Source organism: Cimex lectularius, unplaced genomic scaffold (genome assembly GCF_000648675.2).
Source record: "Cimex lectularius strain Harlan isolate CLEC.00 unplaced genomic scaffold, Clec_2.1 scaffold10, whole genome shotgun sequence".
NCBI lineage: Eukaryota > Metazoa > Arthropoda > Insecta > Hemiptera > Cimicidae > Cimex > Cimex lectularius.
This window is the reverse complement of record NW_019392665.1, coordinates 1182243-1207751: the sequence shown is the minus strand read 5'-3', so window position 1 is coordinate 1207751 and position 25509 is coordinate 1182243. Positions and strand designations below refer to the sequence as shown.

At 36.5% G+C, this 25509-nt stretch overlaps 1 protein-coding gene across 2 annotated transcripts in view; it reads right to left on the bottom strand.

The window, feature by feature from the left end:
• The window catches only part of LOC106667424 (roundabout homolog 2-like), a 246400-nt gene extending 224684 nt beyond the window's left edge, over positions 1-21716 (bottom strand). For both annotated transcript variants that reach the window (XM_014395378.2, XM_014395379.2), the window contains exons 1-2: positions 21610-21716; positions 5300-5390 (exon numbers count right to left, since the gene is read on the bottom strand). In XM_014395378.2, the coding sequence (XP_014250864.1) occupies positions 5300-5363 (64 nt within the window). In that variant the 5' untranslated portion in view covers positions 5364-5390; positions 21610-21716. The remainder of the gene's footprint in view (positions 1-5299; positions 5391-21609) is intronic.
• Positions 21717-25509: the final 3793 nt, after the last annotated feature.

Here is a 25509-nt window from a genome sequence, read left to right as displayed (position 1 = left end):
TAACTAGCCGATTCTTACAAGTTACCGTCGTCATTTTTCTCGATCTAACACGACCTAACAGATTTAACAGGGTTAACACGAAGATCTTGAATACCCCTGAAATGTCAAATAAGATCTTAAACGACCCCTTCTTTTCTTAACATTTTAAACGTTAATTTTTCCACAATGCTGCGCGTTGCGACTGGTAGTACAAAAAATAAAGCTTGTTGTTGTTTGTTTTGGTTTTGTTTTGTGTTAAATTGTAAGATGCCAGAAATTACTAAAAAAAAGAAAATTAATCAACTCTTTAATTCAAAATGATCTATGCACTCGAAAAATACTAAAAATGACACGCTTCAATTCGTGCCGATACCTCAATTGTATCCTAACGTCTAACAGCCTACAACTTTATCGGTTAGGGAATGATGTATCAATTATGAATGAGAGTATAAGGGTAGGTCGGAAATTTAAAAAAAGAAATGTATTTAATACGTGTAAACAAACACCAGCTATTAAATTCATGGCTGCCATGTTTGTTACCTATGCTCTAACGGATAGCAATGTGACTACATTTTCCACCTAACGTCCAATAACCAATGTTAATTAACCCTGGCCTGTTAGATCGAGCAATGTTAACCAGCCGATTCTTACAAATCAACGTCATCATTTTTCTCGATCTAACACGACCTAATAGATTTAACAGGGTTAACACAAAGATCGTGAATACCCCTAATGTGTGGGTGACCAAAGTAAATTTCACAGCGATTATAAACCAATCCTGATGAGGACGGATATACCTATTCTGCGTAAAAATACTAGCATTCTTACATTTCTAACGCTATAAAACTTCTATTATGACGCTATTAATTTTGCTTGACTTGGCTTAACTCCGAAGAGCACTTGGGTGTGCCCGAAGCCTTTAAAACGTATCTATTAAATAAAATGCAACTTTTTCTTCTTGAGTTATAAAAAATTGGATGTATCAAAACAAGACCAAAGGGATTCGAATCCTTAAAATGGCAAAAAGAAGAAAATTCGAACGGATGTAGGCTGACATGGCGAGTTGGTGTCCAAGAGGATCGAAGTCAAGATAGCTCAAATGGTAAGAGCAACGGCGTATTCAGCCAAAGGTCGTGGTTTCGAATCCCGCTCGTGACACTAGCTTTTTCATTTCAACCAAAACCTTACATAAAACGATTAATTAATTGAAAGAAGTAATTTGGTCCATCAGACCACTAAATAAATTGGAAATTCTTTAATATTTTCGTTAGAATCTATTTGTGTTAAGAACTTGTTAAGCCGAAGGTTGTGGGATCGAATCCCGCTCGTGACACTAGCTTTTTCATTTCAAACAAAACCTTACATAAAACGATTAATTAATTGAAAAAAGTAATTTGGTCCATCAGACCACTAAATATATTGGAAATTCTTTAATATTTTCGTTAGAATCTATTTGTGTTAAGAACTTGTTAAGCCGAAGGTCGTGGGTTCGAATCCCGATCGTGACACTAGCTTTTTCATTTCAACCAAAACCTTACATAAAAAGGTTATTTAAATAAAATACATATTCATTAATGATTGTGCAGCAATATTTAAACTTCCAAGAAATTCGAAAAAATGTCTATGGATTTTTGATCATCTTAAATATATTTTTATTTTTAAGTAATTCATTGTTTATTTTTATGTAAAGTGAGATTGACGTAAAAAATTAGTGTCATGGGACTCGAACTCACGATATCCTGATTAGCTGTTGGTAAAATTATACTTTGTTTTATTTATTAAATCCATTATATTTAGTGGCCTGATTGACCAAATTACTTCTTTCGATTAATTAATCTTTTTATGATAGGTGTTGGTTGAAACGAAAAAGTTAAGTGTCCGAGTGGATCGAAGTCACGATAGCTCAAGTTAGAGCAGCGGCGTGTTGAGCCGAAGGTCGTGGGTTCGAATCCCGCACGTGAACCGAAAATCTTACACAAAAAAGAATAGTTAAATAAATAGTCGATATATTAAATAAATAATGATGACTGCCAGCTTTCGAGGTGAATAGACCTGTATTTTGTGCACAGTGTTATTCTCAACCTTTCTCTGAATTTGATCATTTTGAACTAACTCTATGGAAATGGTTGATGTAACCAGGTCTGCTCTACTTCTCTTGCCCTAGTCTCAGATTTTAAATAAACTGAACTAATTATAATCTTCAAAGCTTAGAATTTGAATATATTTCTTTACAGAAAAGTATAGGGCAACACACCCCGAACCGCAGTCTAATCGTAAAGAGTACAGGATAGCAACAGGATAAAACCGGGGGACAAAACATTGCGATGGGCTCCCAGGACAATGGGCCCCCATTGTGATCCTTCCGAAAAAGGCATTGTGTCTTTTTGAGAAAGCCACCTTTATTAGGGGCCGTTGTAACTATGTAACTTTTCAACCAAGCGTGTTTTTTTGTGTCTTCTTTTCCTGTAAATAAATTAAAACTTTCCTTATTTAAAATGACTTGGTGAGTTCGTTTATCTTCTGACTTGGTCACTTTAAAAAAAGTTTTTCCTTTTAACCTCGAGCTTCCTGACACGCGTCCGGTTAACCAACTTTGTGTTTAATAATTTTGATTGGCCCAGTTTCCTGTTTACTGAAACAATTTTTCTAATTAACCTTTCGAGTAAAATCGGCATTATTTTAATTTATAAAGAATTAATTAATTTCGAGAGAAAACCCGTTCAAATTTTATGTTGCCACTTTACTCGAAGAATCTTAAGACCATATATTACAATAATAAATCTAGGTAAAGTCTGCCAAAACTGTAAAATTGGAATAAGTCTCCATTTTTATTGTTATGAGTCAATAAAAAATTGGGAAGATGTGAAAAAATTTATTGATGCAGTTTTCACCACACCTAAGACTTTATACGTGTGTTTTCTCATTAAAACGCCAAAGTTGTATATGTTTATCACACCCTTAATAAAGAATTTTTGTAACAAAAAAAAATTAAAATAATTTTCAAATTTATATTTATTTTTTCTTGGAAAATAACGATGGCATCGTTTCAACATGTAGGAGTAATTCGTCGAAATTGTGCACAAATTGCATATTTTGGTCCGCCTTCATTCAGGCTGTAGATTAAAGTTTAAAATTTAGAAGAAATACATCCATGCCTTAAAGCCGGTTATTTCTATGGTCATGGTAAGTTATGGTCCTCGGGGGCTCTCCCCTTCCTTATCACGCTCTTTCTCTCGGCCTTTTTTTGTTGGCTCTGTGTGCTTGTTCAGATCTCGCCGACTGGAAGACGTTTCGAAACGCCTACGATGGAATAAAAATATTCAGGGACAGACGGATGACGTCGACCCCACAGGTTTACTGATGAAGACCGTCTCGCCAGCCCCTGTCGCTATTGGCTTACTACTTTTTCCGGTAAGAACGTCTCATAAAATTTGGCGATTCGGTTGAACAAATTTGATGAGGACAAAAAATTTCTCAAGACAAACAGTACAGTAGTTCCATCGCGAATCTAAGGGGACTGAAGAAATTTTGAACTTAGCATTGGCAATGTCATTAAATTAATATTTTTAAAAAAGTTCCCTTTAAACCGTTACGACCGGTAGAAGGTGGAATTACAATAGCTTTAAAAAAAGAGACACCTTCAATATAATTAAAATCAGCCTTCAAAATATTTATTTATTTGCAACGAAAAAATTCCAATTTTTCCAAATAGGGGTATTCACGATCTTTGTGTTAACCCTGTTAACTCTGTTAGGTCGTGATAGATCGAGAAAAATGATGACGTAGACTTGTAAGAATCGGCTAGTTAACATTGCTCGATCTAACAGGCCAGGGCCAATGTTGGAGTTAGGTCGAAAATGTAGTCACTTTGCTAGCCTTTAGGGCGTAGGCAACCAACATGGCGGCCATGAATTTAACAGCTGTTTTTGTTTACACTAATTTTTATTCTTAAATACGCATTAATTAAATTAGACCAATACATTTCTTTTGTTATTTTCTGACCTGTCCTTATCCATTTTTTTTAATAACTTTCGGTATGTTATAATTTAGCACAAAACCAAACGAAAACAAACAACAACAAGCCTTCAAGCACTGTTATAGCTTTATTTTTGGTTGTACCAGTCGCCACGCGCATTATTGCGGAAAAATTAACATTTAACATGCTAAGAAAAGAAGGGGGTTCACAATCGAACTGGACATTTCTCTATTCCAGTTAACAGCTAACAAACATCGTGAATACCCAGTTTTCGAATTAATCGATTAATTAATTAATTAATTTCAGGCAAAATCGCGTTTTTTTACGTGCTCACGGAAAAAACAACCCGATCACTGTCTCTCCAACAACCAATGCGTTTTTTCAAACTTTTTGCCATAATATTTATCATTTTTTGATCAATTTACAATCCGTTTTCCATTGTTTTCAGTGTAAAAAAATCCGTTAAACTGATGTGCCAGCGTGTATAGGCTCCTATGAAATTTTCAAGTTGATCTGGGCCTGAGGTAAGGTACTTTGTATAATTTTTTCTCCGAAAAAAGGTAAAAATTTGAAACTAGACCAAAAAATATTAAACACGTATTTTTTTTTGTTATTTTGATAGGGTCATTGGTTCAAGAGAAATTCAGCCGGGCAATTTAGTAAAGACACCATGTATAATTTCTAAAAGTCCTGTCACACGGACGCCAGATTTAAGGCTTATCAAAAATACAGCAGCCATGAATTTGAACCAGACAAACTTGCAATTTTTTTTTTTTTTTTAACCGGCTTCCCGAGGTTGCATATAACCAAGTTTAAATGTAAACCGTTCTACCAGTCATTATTTCAATTAAAAGGTTCTTATTATATTCTTACATTTAAAAATTCAATGTTTCCCAAAATTTTTAAAAGTTGTAATGGTCCTATCCCAAAATTTTCAATCGTAGAAAGATTTCTTCGGGCCACTTCGATTTGTCTATGGTTACGGTGGTTTATTTAACACTTCGTTGCAGAACGTGCTTCATTTACATCCACCACTAGACGTAGAAAAGCGTTAGTAATGGAAAATACGTTGAAAATGTACCTGGGGAAACGGGCGCCCGGAGTTCGATTTCGTAAAAAAAAATTCCCTTTTGAACAAATTGTTGCAAAAGAGAACAAACGCGGAAGCCAGTTTTTTCGTATTGCATTCTAAATGTTTTTTATCCCGCGGAAAACAATGATATCGATCGAAAATTGCCTTTACCTTTTCCCGATTCTCTTTGATTCTGCCTTTGACCCAAAATAATATCATATCGACCTGAATTATTGACAGGGTAGACAAACAGTAAACTGAAACGTCTTTACCTTGTACTGTGCCGATCGTTGCCACCACCAACACAATCCAGGGCCTGATACGTCTCCAAAACATCCTTTTAAATTCGTATCCACATTGTACCTGAAACAATTGAAAAATTATGTTCAATAATTGGTGTGTAATATAAATTATGTTAATGCTCAAATCGTCATCTTCGCGAAGACACGACGGGTTAACTAAAAAACGTTTAGATGAATACACTGACTCAAGGTTGGAAACTTTTAATGATCTTTCGAAGTGGTAATTGTACAGTAACTTGGCTTTTAATAATGCCATCAATATGTATAAATAATTTGAGGAAAAATATAATAGGGGTATCCAAGATGTTTGTTAGATGTTAACTCGAATAGAGAAATATCCAGTATGATAATGAACGCCAATTTCCTTGCTTAGCATGTTAATCCGTTAATTTTTCCGCAATGCTGAGCGTGGCGATTGGTAGAACGAAAAATTAAGCTATAACAGCCCTTGAAGGCTTGATGTTGTTTGTGTTAAATTGTAAGATGCCAGAAGTTAATAAAAAAAAGGGAAAATTAATCAATTCATTCAAATTGCTATCTATGCACTCGAAAAGTACTAACAAATGACCCAGTTCAATTCGTGCCGACCTAACTTGCATCCTAACGTCTAACAACCTACAACTTTGAAGGTGGGGGATGTATTTATTATAAATGAGAGTATAATGACAGGTCAGAATTTAAAAAAAGAAATGTATTGGTCTGATTTAATTAAACAGTATTTAAGAATAAAAAAACATGTAAACAAAAAAACAGCTGTTAAATTCATGGCCGCCATGTTGGTTACCTACGCCCTAACGGATAGCAAAGTGACTACATTTTCGACCTAACATCTAACATTGGCCCTGGCCTGTGAGATCGAGCAATGTTAACTAGCCGATTCTTACAAGTCTACGTCATCATTTTTTCTCTATCTAACACGACCTAACAGGTTTAACACAAAGATCCTGAATACCTGGACGTCATCTGTCTGTCTCTGAATATTTTTTTCCATTATTCCAGTCGGCAAAAGAAATGTGTTGGTCTGACTTAAATTATGCGTATTTAAGAATAAAAAAGAATAAAAATACGTGTAAACAAAAAACGGCTGTTAAATTCATGGCCGCCATGTTGGTTACCTACGCCCTAACGGCTAGCAAAGTGACTACATTTTCGACCTAACATCTAACATTGCCCCTGACCTGTTAGATCGAGCAATGTTAATTAGCCGATTCTTACATTCTCCATCATTTTTTCACTATCTAACACGATCTAACAGGGTTAACACAAATATCGTGAATACCCCTTTTGTTTGGGGGGAGGGGTTACGAGTCTAGTCAGGCATTTAACCCCTCGGGTCTTGGTCGCCCACCCTGCGTAATATATAACAGGGTAGGGCCAATGAGATGTTTGTGTTATTTTTATACGATATACTGCTACCTAGATGTCCTTACCACTCGATTACCAATGGTCCCCTATGTCCCATTAGTTTAAACAAAATAGCCCTTTTTTGTATTAAATTAATAAAATTTAACACTAGAAAATAAGTAAAAAAGGAAAAACATTATTGTTCCTTATATAATTTACATTTATATTTTATCTGCATACAATGATTTGTGTAACCATAGAGATTACATAATTATATACATAGTTTAAAACCATAGTATTGGTACACTTAAGTAAAACATTACACTGTATATTTGTTCATGAACTAAGCACAAACTAGAAAACTTATAAATATATAATTAATCTCGACCATTCTCTCTGTACATACACAGACCCAAAGGGTTTCCTTTGATTTCCGTGAAGCTTCCGGTTGTTTGTCTAATTAGGAAAACAATTTGTTGAATGGTCCGTCAAATGATTTGTATTTGTAATATGTGCCATCATGAAGGGCCGGCATAATTGATATTAAAAGTTAAACACGAATTCTAAGAGTCCTAAGTCAAATAGTCGGAAGGAACTTGGTTAAATATTTACTCAGTCCGTATACTTGAAGGTGTGGAAAAAACCCTGTGTACGACCAGTAGGCGTTTTTACTTTTTTTCGTGATTTTCTCACCTCAGCTTTACCTGACGGACCGGAACACCCAAGATGTGCCTCGAATATGTAATGAGGCGAGGATTGAGTGCCAATAAAATTTCATTTGGATAATTTGCTATTACGGTCGATCGTTTACAGTTTAACAGTTAAGTCGCGGTAGCAAATCAAAGTGAAGTCATTTTCTGTCATGGACATCGTAGGAGGAGCATACTGGGCGTATCTGAAATACTTGAGTTGCACAGAACAGTTACTGCTTCCCAGTACAACCGGAAAAAGAACATATGTATAACATGTATCCGGATGTATAACAATGATCTTATACTTCGGCGTTGTCCGTCCCGCCTCTTAAGCTACCCTCCCCAGCAGCTATCAACAGCTAGGTCATTTTAGCCCCAACGCATCAGGTTTCAAGTCTAACCCCCCCCTCACTCACTCTTAAATACTTTCTTTCCTATTTACATATTATTCACTGAATTAGGATGTCGGAATACTCGAAATTTTAACAACACCCTCTCTATTCAATATTCCGCAATCGACACATTCACTCTAATAAATTCATTCAATAAAGAAATTACTATATTAATTAAAACAGCTGTTTACCTTTAAAAATCTAATCGGAACAGAGGACGTAAATATTCGTTGCCTTTTCTCGATCTAACACGACCTAACAGAGTTAACAGGATTAACACAAAGATCGTGAATACTCCTACAATATTTAACCCAATTCCATTATGGAAAAAAGTTTGAAAAAATTTCGTTTGTTTCGTTGTAGTTGAGAGAATGATCGTGAAGAAACCGCGATTATGCCCGAAAATCTCGAATAGTTTGAAAACTATTGAGAAATCGGGCAAAGTAGACGGTGACCAACTGAAAGTTTATAGAAAATATCCTAGCCTTTGCTATATACGAAAATATCCTATGCCGCTCCAGGACGATTTCTTCGTTCCACAACTCAATTGAGTTTTCGCAAAAAATGCCAAAATTAACATGTTCCCGAATTTTTGAATTTACTGATGAACGACTGAAGCTAGGAAAACATTAAAAAAATCTTCTTGAGGGTAAAATTTTCTAAAACTTGAAACCTAGCGCTGGTCGGTAGCTTAAGCGGGGGACACACCCCGGATGCTACGCTATGCGACGCTACCCGATGCCAACCGTCGCCTTGTAATGTAAAGCAAATTAAACGAGATCAAAAATTTATTTTTTATTAAAAGTTTTTATAAAAATTATTTAATTTTGATAGTTAAGAAGAAAATTTACCAAAACACCGGGAAAACTTTATTTAAAACCATTAAATTTAACTAACAATTTATTACATGGTTTTGCTCATAAAATTTAACTAACAATTTATTACATGGTTTTGCTCATAAAATTTAACTAACAATTTATTACATGGTTTTGCTCAAAATAATGCATTAAGAACAAAAGATTGTGATACTGATTTGTGATACATGCTCTGTGGCGTACGTGGCGTGCGCTTGACGTCTCATAGATGTGCACACCCTACCAAAATCTGACAAGGCGTCGGGAAGTATCGGGTAAAGCCGGGAAAACACTTACCCGACGCAACGCTATGCGACGCTATTCCATGCTACCCGACGCAAATCCCAAGTCCAATTTTCCATAAAGTTGTATTACCCCCGTGCACATCTACCCGATCTATGCTACGCTACCCTACTCTACGCTCTGCGATCCCCACTGTCCAGATTTTCGTCGGGCAGCATCGAGAACAGTCGAAGACAAAATAACCGGACACTAATATTTTTATTCTAACTACAAGTATTGTTGTTATATTAATTACAACAAACTTATTTTAATATAAACCAAATTAACCGAGATCAAAAATTCATGAGTTTTTATTTTTAAAAATTAATTTTAATGGTTTGGTAGAAAATTGATCAAAACACCGGAATACCATTTTTTCATGTAATAAATTTAACTAACGATTTATTTCATGGTTTTGCTCATGAAATTACACGATTTTCGTCGAGTAGCTTCAGAACAGGACTGTCATATTTTTTGTAGTTTATTTCAGATTAAGTATATGTAATTTTGTCGTTATATTAATTACAACATTCCTATTTTAATGAAACCAAATTAAACGAGATAAAAAATTCATGTTTTTATAAAAATTATTTAATTATGATAGGAAGAAAATTTACCAAAATACCGGAATAACTTTATTTAAAACAATTAAATTTAACTAACAATTTATTACATGGTTTTGCTCAAAATAATGTTTACGCCAATGTAAACATTTTTATGTATTAATAGTTAATTAGAAATCTTATCCTTTATTATTTTAAATTTATCTTTTTAAAAAATTATAAAAACGGAAAATTTGTAAGGATCACGACGCTGGAGGGAGAAACAGGTCAATTTTCAGCAAGCCTTCGTAAAAGGAGCAAGTCGCTCCCTGGTTCTCGACCTGTACGCACGAACGTACATCAGCTGTCTTCAGCGAGTCACTGCCTGGTTTTCGAACTGTACGTACGAACGTACAACAGCTGTCTCCAGTGAGTCGCTCCCTTGGTTTCAACCTGTACGCACGAACGTACATCAGCTGTCTTCAGCGAGTCACTGCCTGGTTTTCGAACTGTACGTACGAACGTACAACAGCTGTCTCCAGTGAGTCGCTCCCTGGGTTTCAACCTGTACGCACGAACGTACATCAGCTATCTTCAGCGAGTCACTGCCTGGTTTTCGAACTGTTCGCACGAAGTACAACTGTCTTCAGCGTTCAGTCAGTCTCACCCGAGGATTAAACCCGTACGCACGCACGTACATCAGCGGTCTCTGGCTTCCGACGGGTACGAACGAACGCACCTTCGACGTCGTCCGGCGAGTGGCTCCCAGACTCCAAGCTCAAGCTCCAAGATAAGCGCCAATCGTTTGATCTTCACTGTCGTGAGTCGACAAGACGTACGAACGTCCTTATTCTTTTAATTCAGCATTGCCATTTTTTGTATTAACTTTCTCATAACCAACTCTCTATATATCTCTATTTCTATATATTCGTTAACTTTGTTTTGTTTCTGGCCAGATTTTAATTTCCGTATTATGTCATAAATTGTGAATTAATAAATTTAATCATCAAACGAATTATTAATTTTTTTAACCTTAAGTCGAGCCGCCTGCGAATAGGCCACACACGTGCGACTCATGGGTACCTGTTGGTTGGCGCGAGTCAACCTAGGTGCCCAGCATGTCAAGTAGACAGACTCACGGTGTCGCATGTGCTGGAGGGGTGTCGCAGCTTGGCCCTGTATAGGGACCGAAATGGAATACCGCCGGGTTATAGAAGAATGCTCGAGCATGGCAGCGAATTCAAGGACAAACTTTTTAGGTTTCTAACAGATATTGGGATTATGGGTTGTATATAGAGGGGTATTTATTTTATAGGTTTAAGTTTAGCTTTAGTTTCTGGTAGAATAGAAGTATGTTGGGCGGCGGTGCAGCATATTATTTCAAGGCTCCACCGCTGCTCCGGTAAACCGGTTCGGGGCGGAATATCGAGTACCCTCCGACCCGGATTCCAGACAGAGGATATGCATGTGTGATTGGGTTTGTATATAGTAGTATGTATGTATTTATTGTATGAGTGAGTGTGAGAATGACTAGTTTTAGGGAACGTAAGGGCGCCGAAATGACCAAAGAAGTCGATGGCGCCCGACCAGAGCCCAACCTCGGAGTCGCTTATGCACCAAGGTGGGTGACTCCCCCTGATCTATCAGAGAGAGGCCAGAGGCCTCCTAGGAGGTCTCGCAATTCTAATTCTAACCTTAAGTCCTTTTCGCAACAGCCGGCAACTATCCCTGGTAGTGCCGGACTTGGAGGGTGATATCCAATACTCACTCCCGCCGGCGTCTACGAAACAATAATGCATTAAGAACAAAAGAGGAGTTGCGATTGTGATACTGATTCGTGATACACGCTGTGTGACGTACGTGGCGTGCGCTTGACGTCGCATAGATGTGCACACCCTACCAAAACGTGACAAGGCGTCGGGTAGCATCGGGTAAATGTGTTCCCGGCATAAAATTGATTTAAAAGATGGCCTTTCTTCGTACAAAAACCAGGTGGCCGTTTTTTTCCTTTTTGTGTGGCAGTGTATCCATGCTATCAGGCAGTTCGTTTTCAATATTCGGGGGAAATTTGATTCAAGTTTCCGAGTTTTGATTTTTGCAGTTATACAGCAGTTACGGTGTTCCTGTATTCCTTTTTTTAATGTAGACGTGACTTAATAAACAAGTGACCCTAAATACCTTTTCACTAGCGTAACATAGCGCGTCATTCCCCATGTAATTTATGAGCAAATACATTAAACATAATTAAAAATTTATTTGTAACAAAATAAGTTGAGACGAATGAAAATTCAGAACAATGAAGATGTCATTATTTAAACGAAAGATCTGCTTAATGTTTTTCTCACGTATCATTCCAAAGTGCATATTTATAAAATTTATGCGAGTGGGATAGGTGCGACCAGTAGGAGGAGACGGCCTAAACTTCCGTGATGTGTTTAAGCTGGGCGCCATAAGGAAACGCAACCTTGGCTCGGCCTTATATGGCCGTCCAATGACACATGTAAATTGCCTCTTCTCGTGTTCAAATTCCTTTTAGGACCTTTTAACATTTTCCCCCTCTTCACGTAGCGCTTTCTCAAAAATGACCGTTGTACACCACATTGACATCACGAGGAAACGTTTTTTAAACGAATATAATTCAAAATAGATTAAGTAGTAGGCTGTTAGAGGTTAGGATACAAGTTAGGTATATTGGCACGAATTGAAGCATGACATTTGTTAGTACTTTTCGAGTGCATAGATAGCATTTTGAATAAAAGAGTTGGTTAATTTTCCTTTTTTACTAACTTCCGACATCTTACAATTTAACACAAAACAAAACCATAACAAACACAACAAGCCATCAAGGGCTGTTATAGCTTTATTTTTGGTTTTACCAGTCGTCACGAGCAGCATTACAGAAAAATTAACGTTTAATATGCTAAGGTTATAATATAAAGGTTACTTGCAAATATGCAAGATTATGGCCATTAAAAATAAATAAAGTTAATTATAAAATCTAATATGTTGGAGTCGTGAGGAGCGATCAACAATGAAATGTTCTAGAAAGACACCCCTTTCACCCTCCTGTCGATGTTCCGACCTTCATTCGGGTCATCTTCAGGGCCTGGGTGAAATATAAAATCCAATCAAATCAATTCACCACAATTTCCCACCAATATGACCACACGAATAGCACCACACTTTATGCCCTGAAGATGATCCGAATAAAGGTCGAAACATCGGTAAAAAAATGGAAAAGGTGCCCTCCAAACCACCCCATTCCTGACCGCTCCTCACTAATCCAAAAACCCGTTCAAATTCTTTTAGGACCTTTTAACATTTCCCCCCTCGTCAGGTAGCCCTTTCTCAAAAATGACCACTGTACACTACATTGAAATCACGAGGAAACGTTTTTTAAACGAATATAATTCATAATAGATAAATCCCCTATCCTATAAATTAGTAGGCTGCAGGTCAAATAGGTTGTAGAATAATTTTTTAACAATATAAGGGGCATTCACTATCTTTGTGTTAAACCTGTTAACTCTGTTAGGCCGGGTTAGAACGAGAAAAATGATGACGTAGACTTGTAAGATTCGGCTAGTTAACATTGCTCGATCAAACAGACCACCCATGTTAGGTGTTAGGTCAAAAATGTAGTAACATTGCTAGCTGCTAGGGCGTAGATAACCAACATGGCAGCCATGAATTAAACAGCTGTGTTTTTAGAGGTTAGAATACAGGTTAGGTATGTCAGCACGAATTGAAGTGTGTCATTTGTTAGTACTTTTCGAGTGCATATATAGCATTTTGAATGAAAGAGTTGATTAATTTTCCTTTTTTTACTAACTTCGGACATCTTACAATTTAACACAAAATAAACTAGGACTTGCATATTAATCATATAATTAATTAACTCTTCTGAAAAATATTTAAATCTAAAAAGTACGAATTATTACAAAAACTGGGGATCTGATCCAACGATATCCTTATTATTTTATAAATCAACGATCAGGTCGCTTATCGACTACGGATGTGCACTATATGGACAAGCTAGGAAATCCCTCTTAAAAAAGTTACAAAACAAATCCATTAGATTGAGCTGAGTATGCCTTCAATCCACTCCTATAAATGTTCTTGAAAGAGAAGAGTCATGCCTCTTAGAATTAGAAAAAAATAGTTAACCGATCGAACTATTTTACGGATATTGACCTCTCGTCCAGATATATCAAAGGATATTGGCAGATTAGCTGTTAAGGATCTAACTTACGCTTTTTGTAGGAAGCAACCTTCTCCGCCACTGAAAGTTTTACCATGTACTGTAAACATTAGGGCTGAAATCGACTTTAATGAAATTTAAAGCCGCATATAGCCGTCTAAATTAAAATTTGAACCCATATTCAGTAAATCAATAATTCACAGCTGAGTGATCGATTCCCCAATGATTATGTTTTGTACACTGATGGTTCCAAAACAGGGAATATCACAGGATGTGCTTTTTACGATCCACTCCCGAAATGCAAAAAACAAATATGCTTTCCAGGAGTGATATCCATTTATACCTGTGAGAATTATGCAATTGCGGGTCATGTAGGTTGTAGAATAATTTTTTAACAATATAAGGGGGTATTCACGATCTTTGTGTTAACTGTTAACTCTGTTAGGTCGTGTTAGATCGAGAAAAATGATGACGTGGACTTGTAAGAATCGGCTAGTAAACATTGCTCGATCTAACAGGCCAGGGCCATGGTCGAAAATGTAATAACATTGATAGCCGTTAGGGCGTAGGTAACCAACATGGCAGCCATGAATTTAACAGCTGTTTTTTGTTTGCCCCTATTTTTATTCTTAAATACGCATTAATTAAATCAGACCAATACATTTCTTTTGTTATTTTCTGACCTGTCCTTATACTGTCATTCATAGCAGGTACATCCCCTAGCCTATAAAGTTGTAGGCTATTAGACGTTACGATACAGGTTAGGTTTAGGTTTTAGGTTAGGCATTTTGAATGAAAGAGTTGATTAATTCTTCTTTTTTACTAACTTCTGGCATCTTACAATTTAACACAAAACAAAACCATAACAAACAACAAGGACTGTTACAGCCTTATTTTTGGTTCAACCAGTCGCCACGCGCAGCTAGCCGAAAAATTAACGTTTAACATGCTAAGAAAAGAAGGGGTTAATACCCATTGTTAATGCCCCTACTATGTACATGCAGCTAGGTCGTATCCATTTGGAATTATTAAATAAATAATCTTATGACAATTGTATTATGCCGATGACTACTCTGTGGTTGACCGACCTGAGGTAAAAACTAGAGGATAACACTTTAAGATCTGGACGTCGTGTACAGATAAAAGCAAAAACCAGATCAATCCGCTCAAATGGGTGCAGTTTAAACCAAAATAGGCGTGAAAGACAAGAAAAAGATGGAAAACACGCAGAGGTCCCGCGATGTCCTTAGCTGTCATCATTCTATTTATTTAGTTTTCGTTTAACCGTGGTTTGAAAATAATACAGTTAAACTTACAACGTCCTAGACACACAACATGATAAATGTCACAAGGCATTGCAGGGTACAAGAAGCATAGTGCTCAAATAATGACATGTGGAATTTTCAAAAGATGGAGGACATGGACTTCAGGAAAAGGAAGAAAGACCAGTGATTGTGGTCTCCAATTCTGATTTAGATGTTACACTGAAGGACAGATTTAATCCAACACTCGATTCATTTATTTTAAATCAAATCCATTATATTTCTACATTATTTGTAAATGCAATTGTAGATGTAATTGTAGATGTAATTGATGTGCGTGTCAGGCATTCTCAACACGACACACATGTATGACACATCTACACGGAAAACAAACACTTTGAGCACTGAAGATGATCTCAATAAAGGTCGAAACGTTGGCACGATAAAGAAAAGGTTTCCTAAAACCTAGTCACACCAGACCGCATCTCAGATCTCCGAATAATCATTATTTACAGGTATTAACAGTGAATAATGCTTTTTTGATACACCTGAAGATCGATTTTTAGGTTAATCTTTTTCCTCCACTCCATATTATTTTTATTATTAAACCTTTTTCGATGGATCCAGCCAAGCGTTTGAGCGAATATGATGGTCATGGAAACGGCTTTTCTTGATGAATGGGGAAACAATTCCTCAGGGCTTTACCGGAAATATTTTCCAAGGAATGTGATGGCGTTTAACGGACGTGATTCGTATCAAAGGTGGAACACGGTGTTAAATGGGACACACACAAAATTATTATTTTTATTTGTTATCGAATTTTTTTTACTCAATAATTGTTTGCTATTTAGAATTATCTTATAAACATCTTCTGTCTTATTTTTATAACCAAACCTATTTCTGGCACGAAAGATATGAATAAACCTAAATATATTAAAATTTACGTTTGGAGTATTAATTTTGTCTAGGTAAATTATGTTGATTGCGTTGGAATCGAATACTACACCCTTACCCTTAGGGGACAAAGTTTCTTTTTTAAGTACCGTTTTTTTAAGGTTTTAGATCAATTTTAAATTAAAGTATGTATTTTCAATTAAATAAGCCACATTTATATCAATTCAGTACCAATTGATACTACAACAGTTCCGCCTTGTTCGATTAAGTTTGATTTATTTCATGTGGGTAGATAAAAAAAATTGGAACGTACGTTGTTAGTTTACTATAAATTTTTTTATATGAAATATCATTCCTTACGTTGGAATTCTAGGTATCTAATATAACAAAAGTAATAACATGAAAAAATGGGAGTACATTTACAGAACACAAAGCAAACAAAACTATATTTGCACAATAACAAATAAAAACAATTATAACTTTTCTTATTAAATACAACAGAAAAATAGTCATCTGCGATCTGACTGGAAAGGGTTCAAAGGTGAAGTTTCGCTTCTGGGATTCAAAATAAATTTTTTATCGTTCTAAAATATCTCTTATTATTTGCAATCAATTTAATCTGGTTTGTACATTAATTTCGGTGTAATTATTGCTGGTCTTTTTAATTATGTAATTGTTTTTTGTTTCTTGACACATTTATTGATGAATGTTTCTAAATTGGCTTCCATATTTCTACCGATTTATAATCAATGAATCATAAAACAACGTGAAATTACATGAAGAGATTAGGAGTATTCACGATCTTTGTGTTAACCGTGTTAACTATGTTAGGTCGTGTTAGATCGAGAAAAATGATGAAGGAGACTTGCAAGAATCGGCGAGTTAACATTGCTCGATCTAACATGGTAGGGCCAATGTTGGATGTTAGGTCGAAAATGTAGTCACTTTGCTATCCGTTAGAGGGCGTAGGTAACCAACTTGGCAGCCATGCATTTAACAGCTGTTTTTTGTTTACACGTATTTTTATTCTTAAATACGCATTAATTAAATCAGACCAATACATTTCTTTTGCCGACTGGAAGACTGGAATAAAAATATTCAGGGACAGACGGATGACGTCGTGTTCACAGGTTTAATGGTGAAGATCATCTCGCCAGCCCCTGTCGCTATTGGCTTAAGACTTTTTCCGGTAAGAGCATCTCATAAAATTGGGCGATTCTGAAAAATGTTGAAACCTTAGCATTTGCAGTCATTAAATTAATTTAAAAAAACGTTCCCTTTAAACTGTTACGATCGGTAGAAGGTAGAACTACAATATCTTAAAAGATAACCAAGATTGAAAAAGAGACACCTTCAATATAATTACTACCAGCCTTAAACATATTTATTTATTTGCAACAAAAAAATTCCAATTTTTCCATATGATAGGGGTATTCACGATCTTTATATTAACCAACTCAGTAGGTCGTGTTAGATCGAGAAAAATGATGACGTGGATTTGTAAGAATCGGCTGGTTAACATTGCTAGATCTAACAGGCCAGGGCCAATGTTAGATGTTAGCTCGAAAATGTAGACACATTGCTATCCGTTAGGGCGTAGGTAACCAACATGGCGGCCATGAATTTAACAGCTGTTTTTTGTTTGCACGTATTTTTATTCTTAAATACGCATTAATTAATCCGATCAATACATTTCTTTTGTTAATTTCTGACCTGTCATTATACTCTCATTCATAACAGATACATCCCCCTGTCCTCTAAAGTTGTGGGCTGTTAGAGGTTAGGATACAGGTTAGGTATGTCGGCACGAATGGAAGCGTGTTATTTGTTAGTACTTTTCGAGTGCATAGATAGTAGTTTGAATGAAAGAGTTGATTAATTCTTCTTTTGACTAACTCCTCGCATCTTACAATTTAACACATAACAAACATCAACAAGCCTTCAAGGACTGTCAGAGCTTTATTTTTGGTTCTACCAATCGGGCTAAAAATCGCCTGTGCGCTCTTACTTTTTAACTCTTGGTGTTTTTATCAGCCAATTAGTCAGTTTAACCAGTGGCAGTTAACATGTCCGGCAAATCGGAGGAGCTGCGTTTTTAAAATTGCACGAGTCCGGGCTTACCTTTGACAAGGCCAAGTAAATTTAAAATTTAATGATAACATAATTGTTCATCATCATGATAACAGTTGGTTGTCTTAGACACCACTCAAAAGACCAAACAATTATAACTCTAAAAGATGTGTTCTTACAGAATACATGCAGTTTCAGACGGTATCAACTAATGATAAACGATAATTTATTGGTCCGCTTATGCTTGATGCTAGGATGTTGTCATTCCGTCATTCATGAGGCTTTATATCTCACGGAAACATTTAAAAATGTAAATTCAATTTTCATCAACGGACAGTTTTAAAATAAATATTTCGTAACGAACATTTCACGCTAGGGATACGCCATAGAAATACCTGTAGTCTTTATATATTTTAATTTTTGTTATATATATTTGTGTATGTTTTATATGTTTGTTGTTATTGTTATACATTTGTATAATTGTTTCATTATAATTAAAATAAAATTTGTTGTGACAGTGATACAACTTAGTAAAACAAGGCAGCTCGAAGAGCAGTAGAATCGCATTCGCTTTAAGACTACAACTTTGTAATTTTTTCTGAATAAATATATCAAGTATCTTGATGAAGAATGAAATTTAGCAGAGGGCATATAGCAACAGCAACAGAAATTTAATTTCATTTAGACCCATGATCGTTTAATAATGTGATATGGATAGTAACAAGCCTCAAAAATAATTATTTTAACTCCAATGGTAAAGATGCTTTAAAAACTATTTTCAGTTCAATTAATTATTCTTTTTATCTAACGCCTTGGTTGTAAAATGTTGGTGTCACGAGCGGGATTCGAACCCACGACCATCGGCTGAATACAACGCTGTTCCAACACTTGAGCTATCGTGACTTCGTTCGTGGGTTCGAATCCCTCTCATGACACTAAATCTTTCAATAATTTTCTTTTTACTGAAATAAATAATTCTTTACCTACTCATTTAATCATATATAAACTACTCTTTGAAAGACTACAGGGGTATTCACGATGTTTGTTAGATGTTAACTCGTGTAAACTCGAATCGAGAAATGTCCCGTAAGATCGTGAACGCCCCGTTCATTTCTTAGCATGTTAAACATTAATTATTCCGAAATTCTCCGCGTGGCGAATGATAGAACCAAAAATAAAGCTATAACAGTCCTTCAAGAACCAGTTTCCCTCAACCTCTGATGAAGTCGTTGGAAGGTGCGCTCTGGACGTCTCGATGTGGAAAACGAGCTTTGTATTTTCTCCTTGCAGCAGTAGGATTACCGAGTAACCGTAAATGAAATGCATATGAGCAAGATGTGCATTGGGAAACAAAGATCTAATTTAAATCACCACCCTGAGGCCGTTGTCTGCTGATAACATAAAGCAAACTGATTGAATTTAACAAAAAAGAACTGACATGAAACTCAAAAGCCAGACGGATTTGTAAAAACTGAGCGTGCCCTCCTTCATCGACACCAGTTTCTATCAACAAAACGCTAAATTTTTGGGTCTTCCAGAAGCGCAATCCATAAAAGTGGGTATACAGCTGGAAGCTAATCGAATGGAGAGCTTTTGAGAGGATTTTCAAAGTTCCAGGAGTTTGTAGTTATTAACAGTTACCAAATTTCAAAATTCAAATTCCAAATTTCAACGTTTTTGTTTTTTTCTGAATTTTTCGTGCAGAATTTTTTCATCAATTCTCCAATGTAAATAGGTTTTCTTTCAGCTTCAGGTGTCACAAACCAGATTTTTCTACAGTCAGAATTTCTGACGTTTACAAGCAATTTAGTGGACCTAAGTCGAAAACTTAAAAAAAAACCCAAACCTGAAATTACTTTTTTACCGTTGAAATTTGGACAAGGGTTGACAGGAAGTTTTCTGTTGCTGAGTAGAAACACCTGAAATTTTCGTCACTTATCACCAGTCGCCCAATGCTGTCACTGTCTTTGCAAGTATTTAATTTATTGTTGGCAATTTGTAATGCATTTTTCATATTATTCACAATATAAAGCAATTGCCTACGCCGAGATTCGAACCCAGAACGTTATCCCCTCGTATTATCAATTAATTCAACTATCATATAGTTCTCTCCATAAATAACAAAACCAATGGGAAAATTAAATAAAATTGTTTAAAAGATTGAAGAAGACTAAATTTTTTATTAACGTATACAAGTAAAGTAAGTAAAAGAAAATTCACCCCTTAATTTGTATTATTGTTTTTATCAATAAATATTTGTTTATGATATGTTTTAATAGGGAATATCAATTAGACGTAAACACACTTAATCCTTAATCCAAAACAAGGATGAAGGATTTTTCAATGTTTACTCTTTACGGAATTTAAAATGTTTATTCAGTCTCGTTTGAATTCTGAAGCAATAAAATGGTTAGTTTTTCATCTTTGTTTTCTTAATTTCAATTTTTGAACTTGAAAATGCCTCTTAGTGCTGAGGATGTTGCGCGTGGTGCGGCATTTATTGATGATGGACGTTCCATCGGGTATGCGGCTATTGCCATCGGAGTTCCATATGAAACTCTGCAAGACGCCGAAGTTTTCGAGAAACTGGGTCCTACCATAGAAGCTACGATTCTGGACATCCTAGGGTAAGAGTGTCGACCAAAGGATGACCGTTTTTTGACGAGAATTTTGCGAAACCGGCACCTTACTGTTCAAGCGATTCATCCGCTCGAGGAATTCGAGGTGACCAAATTTCTGAAACCACTGCTCGAAGAAGATTAAATCATTATGGACTGATGGCTTTTCGTCCAGTAAGAGGACCTGAATTGACCAGAACAGTTGCACGGCGCCCATTTGCTCGAAGACAAAGCCATTGGACGATTGGTCTGCTGTACTTTTTACAGATGAGTATAGATTTGCTCTACCATCTCTAGATGAGTAAAGGTACGAAGCTTGCAATTTTTCCCAGAGCCAACCTTTTCAGCGATGGTCTGGGCGCGAATTGCAATGGACAGTCGCAAAGATATGGCTATGGTTCATGGAGGGTCTTTGACGACCACTCGCTATGTGGATGAAATTTTGGAACACCATGCCTATCCTCGATGAAATGAGCGACAATCCTATTCTAATGCACGATAATGCCCGTCCACATACCGCTCGCATAGTACAACCGTACCTTCATTGGGTCTTAGCCCGGCCAGCCCGTTTCTCCATGAACCCCATCGAACGTTTACGTGATAACCTCAAAAGACAAAGCACGTCCATGACTTCCTGATACACTCCACGATCTTGAAAGGACTCTTCGTGAAGAATGGGCTAACCTCCAGCAAAGAGACTTTTTCAGACTGGCAGAAAGTATACCGAGGCGTCTTCGAGATGTAATTATGGTAAGAGGAGGAAATACGCGATATTGAAATGTTAATTAAAAATCTAAATCAAAATTAAAACAAATTTTATCGGTCTCTCTTTTTTAATTTTTTTTTTTTAATTTTCCTTAGCAATTTACATTTTTTGACAGACTTAATAAACGTAAAACTTTGATTAATATATAAAAAAATATACAAATCAAGTAGTATTACAAGTGGTCGGAATTTTTTTCCTGTCACTGTATTATGAACATGTAATTTATGACAAAATTGAACATCGACATTTTAAAACAAATTAAAATAAATTTCAATTACGTCGTACATATTTTTTGAGCCTGATAGCAATTTATTTTTTTTTTTTTTTTTTAACTTGAGCAAATATAGAAATTAAATGTCTTACTTGGATAAAAGGTAATCCGCAGGGTGTTTTAACAAGGTGTCACAAATCACTGAAAATACGCGAACTCAACTGGAGGAAAAGGGCGTGCTAAGCACCTATCTCGTGTGCCGCACTGACGAAACTGGACGAGCTTCACCACGGGCGGAACTCCACGGCTGGTCCTGTGGAAGGGGCTGACGAGCTTAGGCGAAGTAGTCCGAGCCTCTGTTTACCTCTTTTGCTGGCGAGCTTAGCAATTGTCGTCAAATACGCTGACAGGAAAAAAATTCCGCCCATTTCTATTACAACTTGATCTGTATATATTTATATTTGTCTTTGTCTAAAAGTAATTTACTAAGGAAAATGAAAAAAAAACATTAAAAAAAGAAAGACAGATAAAATTTGTTTAATTTTGTTTTGGATTTTTAATTAAGATTTCAATATCGAAAATTTCTTCCTCTTGCCATAATTACATCTCGAAGACGCCTCGGTATACTTTCTGCCAGTCTGGAAAAGTCTCTTTGCTGGAGGTTAGCCCATTCTTCACGAAGTCCTTTCAAGATCGTGTAGTGTATCAGGATGTGATGGACGTGCTCTTATTCGTTTTTAGGTTATCCCATATACGTTCGATGGGGTTCAAGGCTGGAAAACGGGCTGGCAAAGCTCCTGATGTAATGCTGTTGAAGGTTCGTACTATGCCAGGACATATGGACGGGCATTATCATGCATTAGAGTAGGATCGTCGCAGATTTCATCGAGGATAATTATTCCGGTTGATGTTCCAAAATTTCATCCACATAGCGAGTGGCCGTCAAAGACTCTCCACGAACAACAACCAACTCTGTGCGATTCTCGTGCTTTGTCTTTTGAGGTTATCACATAAACGTTCGATGGGGTTCAAGTCTGGAGAACGGGCTGGCCGGGCTAAGACCCAATGAAGGTACGCTTGTACTATGCGAGCGACATGTGGACTGGCATTATCGTGCATTAGAATAGGATTGTCACTGATTTCATCGAGGATAGGCATGGTGTTCCAAAATTTCATCCACATAGCGAGTGGCCGTCAATGACCCTCCATGAACCACAGCTATATCTGTGCGACTGTCCATTGCTATTCTCGCCCGACAATCGCTGAGTTGCGTTGAAAAGGTTGGCTCTGGGAAAAATTACAGGCTTCGTACTTTTACCCATCTGGAGATCGTAGAACAAATCTACACTCATCGGTAAAAGGTACAGCAGACCAATCGTCCAAAGACCAATGGCTGTGTTCTCGAGCAAATGGGAGCCGTGCAACTGTGTTCAGATCGATTCTGGACCTCTTACGGAGGGGAAAGCGATCAGTCCATACTGATTTAATCTTCTTCGAGCAGTGCGTTCAGAAATTTGGACACCTCGGACTTCCTGATGAATCGCTTGAACAACAGTAAGGTGACAGTTTCGCAAAATTCTCCAACCAAAAAGCGGTCATCCTGTGCTTCCGTTACCCTAGGGCGTCCCGAACCGGGCCCTTTATGGTAGGACCCAGTTTCTCGAAAACGTCTAACGACGTCTCGCAGTGTTTCGTAGGGAAATCCGATGGCAACAGCAATGGAACATCCATCATCAATAAGTGCCACACCACGCGCAACATCCTCAGCACTATGTGGCACTTTTAAGTTTATACATTGAAATTAGGAAAACAAATTTCGCGAGAAGCACTCAACTCAAGGTCCACCGTGTATTTAATGTAATTGAAAAAAACAATGGAAGTACAGAAAGTATGCTCGAGTGTCTTCCTGGATGTCGCTCAAGCCTTTGATAAAGTGTGGTACCACGGGTTGCTGTTCAAGTTCCAACGGTTCCACAGTATTTTTTTTATTGATTCTGCGATCATACCTGGCTGACATGAGGTTCAAAATTAGACATGACGATGGGTACTCCTCTCTGAGAGAGATATCAGCGGGAGTGCCACAAGGCAGTGTCTTTGGTCCTCTTATACCTTCTATACTTGCCTCAAGAAGATCCGACTACAGTGCCTACGTTTTGGGATGATACCGCCATCTTGGCCACTGGAGACAGTGTTGAAGAAGCAACGGCCAAGCTTCAAATATTGGGTTGTCCGGAAAATAATGCAGGATTTTGGTATTAAACAAAAAAAAAGAAACTAGTTACTTTAAAGCAATGTTCTTTAATCAAAATAATTTCCCANCATACAAATGAGTAATCCTGTAAACGTAAACAGAATATTTTATATAGATTTTTTTTAATGAAAACTTAAAATCCTGCATTATTTTCCGGACAACCCAATAGCTCTCACAGAGGTCTCTAAGTGGAAAGTAAAGTGGCGCATTCAATTAAACGAGACAAAATCTATGTTAACTTCACCAATAGAAAGTTTGGCATTATTCCATTAGAAATTAATGCAGCTAGTGTACCATATGCAAATGCAGCGAAAGTACTTGGGTATAACCTTAGATGTTGAACTCGAGTGGAAAGAGCATGTTAAGAAAAAATGACAAGAACGCAAAATCAAATTTCGGAAATGTACTGGTCGATATTCAGAATTGGATACGCACAGCAAAGTGCTCCTTTATCAGTAAGTACTAAAGCCTGTATGGACTTATGGTGTTCAGCTTTGGGGCTGTACCAAGAAAACTAAAGTGAAGATGATACAGACGTTTTGAAACAAAATGTTACGGAGCATTGTGAATGCACCATGGTACATTCGCAACGACGATCAGCAGACATTATAAAGCCTGTCTTTTACAACTGTTAAATTTTGCGATGCGAATGATACTGAATTTTGTTTCTGGTACAGCTCTAGTTAGTTTAAACGAGACTTTTTAGAAGAAATCTTTTGACTGCCTCTGTCCTGGGGAGAAGTTTCACAGGTATGAATTTTTATCATGATATATTCGACCCAATGATTCGAGACAGTTGTACCTCTAGTGCTCCTTCTAAAGCCTAATGTACTCACGTAGTCTCATACTGTATGTATGGGATCTTACTTTAGGTGGGCCCAGTGCTTTGAGCACAACTTGGTGATCAGAATATAAGTTCGTTTGGTTCTTTGTCCTTTTTCCAAAAGACATACACTATGTAAGATAAGTTTTGCTGGACTTAACATAAATTGTATTTGCATTTTTATAAATTATGATTGGTGAGTCGGGTATACGGTCCTAACCTCAAATCCTTAATTTAAAGAAGCGTCAAAAAAAGAAAAATCTCCTTTAAATCTAGAAATAAACTTACCTATATGGACCATTGAAAAATACCAAAAACAATGGAAAACAAAAAATTCAAAATAGAATCACATCCCCTTATAAAGTAGCTAGATTAACTTTACAATTTGCAATATTTACAAGAGAAGAAAAATAGAAGACCAATTGAATTTTTGGACAACTTTCAACCAAACAAAGCTGAAAGAACCTTCGAGACTAACACACTATGTTCATTTCTAGCCTTGTAAAATAACTAAACGTTCTGAAGGCTAGCAACCACAAATAATTTTTTTGTGTTTTATTAAAATTGTTAATTTACTAGTAATAATACAGATAAATTAATAAAAAATTTAAGAATAATATACCAACTTAAATATGTAAAGTGCACTTTTATTTGTAGATATCCTTAAAAAGAGTAAGTGGGAGAGAGAGAGAGAGAGAGAAAATTTTATTTGCAGTAATGTGTGTTGATTAGTGACCGTTAATCGATAATTATTCAGAAATCGTGAGCTGCGGTCTGGTGTGATGTAGGTTTCAGAAAAACATTTTCTTTATCGTGCCAACGTTTCGATCTTTATTGAGATCATCTTCAGAGCTCAAAGTGTTTGTCTCAACACAACACTCAAGAATGGCACAATTACACAGAAGACAAATACTTTGAGCCCTGAAGATGATCTCAATAAAGATCGAAACGTTGGCACGATAAAGAAAATGTTTTTCT